The sequence below is a fragment of the Juglans regia genome, chromosome 4 (genome assembly GCF_001411555.2).
Source record: "Juglans regia cultivar Chandler chromosome 4, Walnut 2.0, whole genome shotgun sequence".
Taxonomy (NCBI): domain Eukaryota; kingdom Viridiplantae; phylum Streptophyta; class Magnoliopsida; order Fagales; family Juglandaceae; genus Juglans; species Juglans regia.
The window spans coordinates 34,353,581-34,360,919 of record NC_049904.1 but is presented as its reverse complement, the minus strand read 5'-3'; the positions used below and the strand labels follow the sequence as shown (position 1 = coordinate 34,360,919).

At 35.9% G+C, this 7,339-nt stretch overlaps 1 protein-coding gene across 1 annotated transcript; it reads right to left on the bottom strand.

The window, feature by feature from the left end:
• Positions 1-254: 254 nt before the first annotated feature.
• LOC109005149 (trihelix transcription factor PTL-like) lies at positions 255-3,214 on the bottom strand. Its single transcript, XM_018983951.2, has 2 exons — positions 2,673-3,214; positions 255-1,854 (listed from the first exon to the last, which is right to left on the bottom strand). Exons 1-2 carry the CDS (start codon positions 3,110-3,112, stop codon positions 606-608), a joined length of 1,689 nt encoding a protein of 562 aa, XP_018839496.1. The 5' UTR covers positions 3,113-3,214; the 3' UTR covers positions 255-605.
• Positions 3,215-7,339: the final 4,125 nt, after the last annotated feature.

Below are 7,339 nucleotides of genomic sequence, written 5' to 3'. Positions count from 1 at the left end.
ATCCGCTAGTAATTAATTAATATCTATCATTTCTTCCCCTCTCTAGCTCTCCTTAATTTGCATCGTTTAAGAAATGCCAAGAGAATTATTATCCAAATTCTCACAAACGTGCTCCCAGACACATCCGCAGTTAATTAATTATACGGTAGGCCGTGTTAAGAAATTAGCGAATTAAAAACAGAAAAAATTAATGATGGAAGTGATAAAAAATGTCGGATGGAATAATGAACTACAATTATCATACAAGTTGCATGCACAAGAAGGAAATCCAGCACAAAATGGAAATCTTACAAGTGTTGATCAGATGATAACCGCACCACTTTGAGCAACATGATCGCAACATCCCAGCTTCCACAATCAACTGATAAAACAAAAAACCCATTATTTTGTCTTAAATGTCCATATTCTGAAGTTCTAATACCCACTAGATATCAACCCCTATACATAATTAATGATCCTCAGTCAGCTGATCTTTCCTTTCACAGTCGGCCACTTTCCCATGGCTTATATTGTAATTCAAATCTCTTACCTCTTAATTAATAAGTCAAATACTTCACCCGCCCAGTTTCAGGTTTCCTCGCCAGCCGCCAATGCGCTTTTAGTACTTACTGGTTGTGATCGCCTTTGTTGACCTTCAAACCATAGTTGTCCCACAAGTTCTCCCCATCGCCGAACAAGAAAGGAAAGCAGCTCTCGTGCACAGAATTTCCGACATTGGAATTGGAAGGGGAAGAACCATCATTCCCTTGTAGTCTCACCGTCTCTGGCTCTTGTTCGCTGATTTCGCAGAAGGCTCCTCCTTGATTGTATAAGGACGATCCACTGTTCTGAAAGTAAGCACAGCCTCGTGAATTCTCCTTGCGCTTCTTGTGACCTGCCTTGGTTTTTCTCGGATAACTATTGATGCTCTCCCATTTCTCTTTGTACATTAAAGCATTCCTTTCATATCCTAAGCAAGCCATCTTTCCTGCTATTTCCTCCCACAGAACCTCTTCTGAACACCCACTTGGCCCAATTCTTAACTCAATGGCATTTCTCAATTGTATCAGCCTCGAAATCTCAGATTCCGGCCAACTTTCACCTTTCCCACCATTATTTAGTATTTCACTTCCATCCTCATTCTGGTTTTCACTGTGGTTTTGGATTTCAGCGGCCATTAGACCCTCAGACGATGAAGCCTTCACTTCGCTTCCTGTAATTTTCTGCAAGGCATCCATTAAAGCGGCATCCCTAGCTTCAATCCAAGCCCGTTCTTTAGCCAAAAACTTGTGCTCCCTATCTATCCTGTCTGCCTCTTGTTTCCTCCACTCTTCCTCTCTTAACAGCCTCTCCTGTTCCTTCTGTTCAAGAGTTCTCATCAGCTTCTCTAACCATGCCTCTTGTTTCTCCATCAACTTCCTCATCTGCGAGTCAATGAAGCCCTTTATCTTAGCCTTCCAGCTCCTTCCACCTTTCCTCTTCCTCCGCTTCTCCGCCGAATCGTTCTCCCTCAGCACCGTGGTGCTGAGATCATTGTCATTGGAGGAAGAGGTATCGTACTCACAGGAATTAGAGAGGCTAAGACTATGATCACAATGCTTTTGAGAATGAAAAGCCTCTTGATTTGCTGGAGTTGTGTTCTGGCTTGTGTTATGAAATCGAAGACTATGTCCAGCAAAATGGGTTTCTGGGACTGGGGTGGTGTTGCTGGTTTCTCCATAGAGAGCTTCGAGTTGGCGAAAGAACCTGTAGTGCTTTCCGTCTTGTCTTCCAGCCTTGCCTTCCTTTGTCTTTTTGTAATATTTGTACAAGTTCTCAAACTTCTCCCTACATTTCTTACCGCTTCTTGGGTAACCATGTTCCTCAGACATGATCCTGCAAAAAAAGTTGAAACGAGAGGAGATAAAAATAAAACAAAGAAATGGACATTAATTACATGCTGAAATAAGATTTGTATAAGAAAATGCATATTCATGGTAGGAGAGAACCCTAGATTGCATTGTAAGGAAAAAAAAAAAAGGAATATCCCATAAAAAAATCATGTGGTGATGATGTTTAATGATGGTGCTGCGAATCTCATAATATCCTTTCCTTGCTGAGTAATCACAGTTAACCTAATTTAGTATATTGACCATTCAGATTGCTAAACAAGGATAGGTCTCAGATATGAGAGTTTTTAGCAGTTGCGGGTGCTTAAGCAATATCCCAAGCGTCGTCCACAATTTTCAAATCATCCAATAAATAAATAAATAACACCTTGCCTTGGAAAGAAAGGTACTACACATGATTTTCAAAACAGATCATAACGAGTAACTATACAGACGATCAGCCTCGAATTTTTTCAAATCGAAATATAAAAGAAAGTAACACACGTGTCTCCAACTGATCAAGCTCATTTTCAAACTCAAAACCGGATTATAAAGCCTTATATCGCTTCCAAAGTTTTCAGATGTAACTGCCAAAAACACTAGCAGCAGTCCTCTTTCTCTATACTCCTCAGTGACATTCAATCCTTCATCGACAACAGAAGAAAGAAACTTGCACCTAGACCCCCTCCCCAAACATATATATACAATATATATATATATATATATGTATATGGAGAGAGAGAGAGAGAGAGAGAGAGAGAGAGATTTAATGATAAAAGAAAAAGAAAGGAGAGGACGATTAGGGCTGAAATATATTGTATAAACCTTGAAATTTCGTCCCACAAAGGGCCCTTTTGATTTGCCTCTTTGAACTTGGGATCCAGTCGAGATCTGATCTCAAGAAGAGTGAGAGTCTCTTGTCTGGGCCATCTTCCAGTGCCGCCATCACCTCCTAAGCACCCTGCAGTCTCGGTCTCAAACCCACTGAACGAAGGAGTTGACGCAGAAGTGGCGACAGCATTGGTGGGAGTAGTGGCAGCGACACTTGGAGCAGAATCAGAGCGAAACTCGGGAAGGCCACGGGACAACACATCGGCCCCTACTTCACGACCCACCATCATCATATTGTAGTGGTGGCTGGGTGAGAGGTTTCGATGGTGGCTAGAGAACAGCTCTGGGGGCTGAGGGATGGACGGGAAATGGGACGACCTGCCGTTCATAAGTTGCCTCAGATCAGGCATGCCGTACTGATCCTCCATTTCCATAGGGTTTGAAATACGAGAAAAAGGAAATAGAAAGAAGGCTGAGAATAAAGATAAAGGTATCGAGAGAAAGAAAGAGAGATATGAGCGTCAGACTCGGATTGTGTCGTCCTCGAAAAGGCTTGAATTTATGTACAGAACAATGGTCCCGTGTCCGTATGAAAGCGTATGTAATGTGTAATAAAAAATCTACACTACCTTTTACTATTTACGTAATTTTCACATATTATATTTTTTTTAATTTTGATAATTTTTTCTTTTATTAAATATTTAATATAAAAATAATGAATAGAAAAATTAAATTCAGTTAAAAAAAATAACCTCAAAATTTTTTTAAAAAAACTATTAAAAATTTTAAAAAATATAATGTATAAAAGATGCGAGATTGTGTAGTATTGCTCAATATGTAAACTCTTATTTCTCTTTATTTATGTATGCTCCTTCGATTCGGTGTATATATAAATTAAAGGTTAGAAACTAGAAAGACACTCTAAAATAATCGATCTGAAGATTTAATTTGAAACTGAAAACACTACAAAAATATATATATGAATATTTATAATGAATTATTTATGACACAAAAATGATTATTTGTGATAAAAATATATTTATTTTGATAGAAAATAACTAATAATAAATAACAGGTTTTTTTTTATAGTGTAATGTCATATTATAATATCCATACAATTATGAGGATTATATAGCAAAGGAGAAAGCGAACAAACGTATTGTTCATGTATAATAGTAACAATAAAATGCAAAATGCATTTTTGAATTTTAATTGTTTGCAAAAGACTTCTTGGGATTTTCTTTCTTTTAAAAAGTACTAAAACAAAAAGAAAAAATAAAATTAAAAATGAGAAAAAAATTGCAAGACTGGGCAATCACTATCTCTCCCTGTGGGTGGCTGCCTATATACAGGGAAAGGGGATTCTCACCCCATGGGCCATTAAGAGATGCCATGGCATTTAAATTGCTTAATTTCTGCATTTCAAGTTTGAGAGTAATGGACAAGTATTGTACTTTTTAATGGACAAGTTGTCTTGCGTAGTATCTATGTAAAAATGTTAGTCTCACTATTTTTTTTTAGAATAATATTACTTATCATCTAAATTTTCATGATTATTCTCTCATCATCTCATGATGTGACATTAGATGATTAAAAACTATTTATTATATTTTATTTATGAACCTATCATTTAATACCACATTATGGGATGATGAGAAAATGAATGATGAATAATTTTGTTTTCTACTTTTTCAACATGTAGTCTATTTTTTAAAAAAAATTATGCGAGACTTATCTATTTAAAACTTATACAAATCATTTCTCTTCTTTTTATTTTATATTATATTTTAAACAGGTGGATGACATAACATTTGATGCAATGTTTCGATTTTGATAAGTTCACACTTAAAATTAATGCTATGCATGTGACAAGCTATGCACTGTTTAAAGTTTAACGAGAGTACGATAGAAAGTCTGAGTATTTCATATCTTTAGAGAGGGGAATGCTTCGACAGATTTCTTGGCAAAGATGAGAGCAGAGGGAAGCAACTGCATGCCTATGGTGGTCTTCTATGGATATTTTCTCACTGGAGAGGCTTTTTGCGTATAAAAAGACTAGGTCTCCCTATTATTCAATCTACTTAGGATTGTTTTATTTTCTAACTGGGTCTGTTGTGTTGTTAGAAAAATGCAAAGTTCCTAACTAGGAGCCTAGGATTAATTCCTTAGTTGATCCGTAATAGCTCTCAATCATGTGAGTACTGTATCATCTATGAAAAAAGGGGGAGTTCTCTCATGTGCACACACAAAATGAACCAACAAGTCATTACGCCACGTCACATCGTGATGTTTGAATGATGTCGTTCATGCTCTATGGGAAGAGTAAAAAGAAAAAGAGAAATTAGGGGTGGAAAAATGTTAAAGACAATCGATTTCACATACTCCTTGCACACAAATCCCACCTGCCGTGCACGAAAAATAAAACAAGGCATTTTATTCGAAACTGAGAAGGAGTGTTTCGGGGGTGTTGCACAGGTTTTAGAAAAAACAAACAGTGCATTTTGGTTTTGAGGGTGCTGGGAAGGAAGGGCTGTAAAATGAAACGGTTTGTTTTGGGTGAGTAAAGTCGTCACTTCTTCTTCTTCTTCTTCTTCTTCTTCATTCTCCTCCATTCTCCCATTTTTTGTTCTGAACCCTAACCCTAACCCTAAGCTGTTACTTCTTCTTCTTTTGTTTAACCCCCACTTCTTTATCTTCACCTCCTGTAAATCCTAGATTCACTCTCCCCCTTCTCTGTGATATTTTGTCTAGTGCGATATCTTTCTCTCTTTGTCATTTTCGATAAATTTAGGTTGATTAAGTTTGCATTGTGGATATATTTTGATTTGTTATTTATATCTAGGATGTAAAAGTTAGTTTTTTAATTGATAGTTTTAAGATGAATTTCAGATAAAAATTTTCATATATGGTACAACGTGTTAAAATTTTGTTGAAATGTTTTCTCTGGTTGTTTCCGGCTTTAGTTTATCTTTTGTTTGAACTAGTCTTAATCCCAAAACATGTCCTTTGGTTTACTAGATGATGCTGCAATGTTGTTTGCATTAGATTTAGAAATGTTTCTTTTGCTGATGCTGCAACATTGTTTGGATTAGATTTTGTCTTAATGTTTCTTCTGTTGATGCTGCAATGTCGTTTGCATTAGAGTTTAAACACTTTAGCAACCAATCATGGATTTAGTCTTAATTTTTATTTTATGAATCTTTCAAGAGAACTTTTATTTACATAATCTAGTCTTAATGTTTCTTCTGCTGATTTTGACGATTTACTTATGGGAGTTTTATTACATATGCTTGTTTGAATTATTAGTCATACCGTGGGGCATTACATTTTTGGCTTGTTTGGAAAATGATAGTTTAGGAAGTTGTAGATGTAAGATGTTTTTGAAAATATCTGATACATTTTCGAAAAAAATTTAAAAACGTATCTTATGGAAAAGTAATATGAAAATCTCTTTATTACTTTTTTTACTTTTGGGATGGGTTCCTTACTCTTTCACTGAAGTACCCGTCCAATAGTTTAGCATTATTGTGGCCCTCCATTTGAAAACATCAATTATTGACAGGGAAATTATACAGGAAGTGGTTGAAATCTTGCATGCCTCACCCCTCATTATTTTGTTGAACAAAAAAATTGATATAAGTGTGTGAATCACTTGGTTTTCTTCTTCTTCCTAACAATACCCTAACCTTTAACTTACAAACGGGTTAGGCACAACCTTGAAGTTTACACATTTTAATTATGAAAGCACTTATGCAAATAAACCTTTGATCTTAACTAGAATGCTGAAAATTAGTTGTTTCCATGCCGTTTGCTGCACTATTTGGGCTATGCCTACCTTTCTCATTAATAAAATTTTACTGAATGATGAAATAAAAACAGAAGAAAAGATTAAATATCTGTTTTGATGTACTTTCAAACAACAATAGCTTAGTATGTTATTCTCTCCTCATCTATGTCTGTAATACTCCAAACAACATTAGTCATAAATATAAGGACAGGGATGTTAATAATCCTCATCTGTCTTTGTTGTTTGATACCTTATGTCACAATATACTTTCTTTACTTAGTTTAACCTACTTTTCCCCTTCCGCTGATGGATGTGGATGATGCATATGAGGGTGGTGGAAAACGGCTGTCGTGATTTACATAAAAACTTTTGGTCCATTCGAGAGGGAAAAGAGTGGTAAAGGGTGGAAGCTTTTAGCTTTGTCTGAACTACTAGACTTGGTATAGGAGGGATAGAGTAGTTGTAAAGCAATGGATGAAGGAGTGTTGAATATTATTTTTCTGGTTTTAACTTTATTTTTTCTTGTGCACACTCGCTTAATGTCAATAGAACATGTGTTGTAATTCCTTGTGACATATTTAAAATGACATCATTAGTTTCTTCACCTTCTCTTGTTAATTGTATTTCGAGGAACGACCCGACATGCATCTGCGACCATAAAGCTCCACTTAGAATAGCAAATACTCCAAGAAATCCTGGCTGATCATTATTTGGGTGTCCAAAGTATAATACGAAGGTACAACATTTTTTCATTACTCTGACGTTTCACGGATTTGTACAAGTTTTTGATATCTAACGTACACGTCGTTTATTTCTGTATATTCATGGATTACAATATTGTAACTATTTTAAATGGGCAGATAATAGTGAAGAC

Bases quoted from the DNA above. Each gene is read 5' to 3' on its own strand.
- LOC109005149 (XM_018983951.2), bottom strand. From the start codon at position 3,112: ATGGAAATGGAGGATCAGTACGGCATGCCTGATCTGAGGCAACTTATG. The intron at 1,855-2,672 runs GTTTATACAATA...CTTTTTTTGCAG, and splicing joins TTGTGGGACGAAATTTCAAG to GATCATGTCTGAGGAACATG.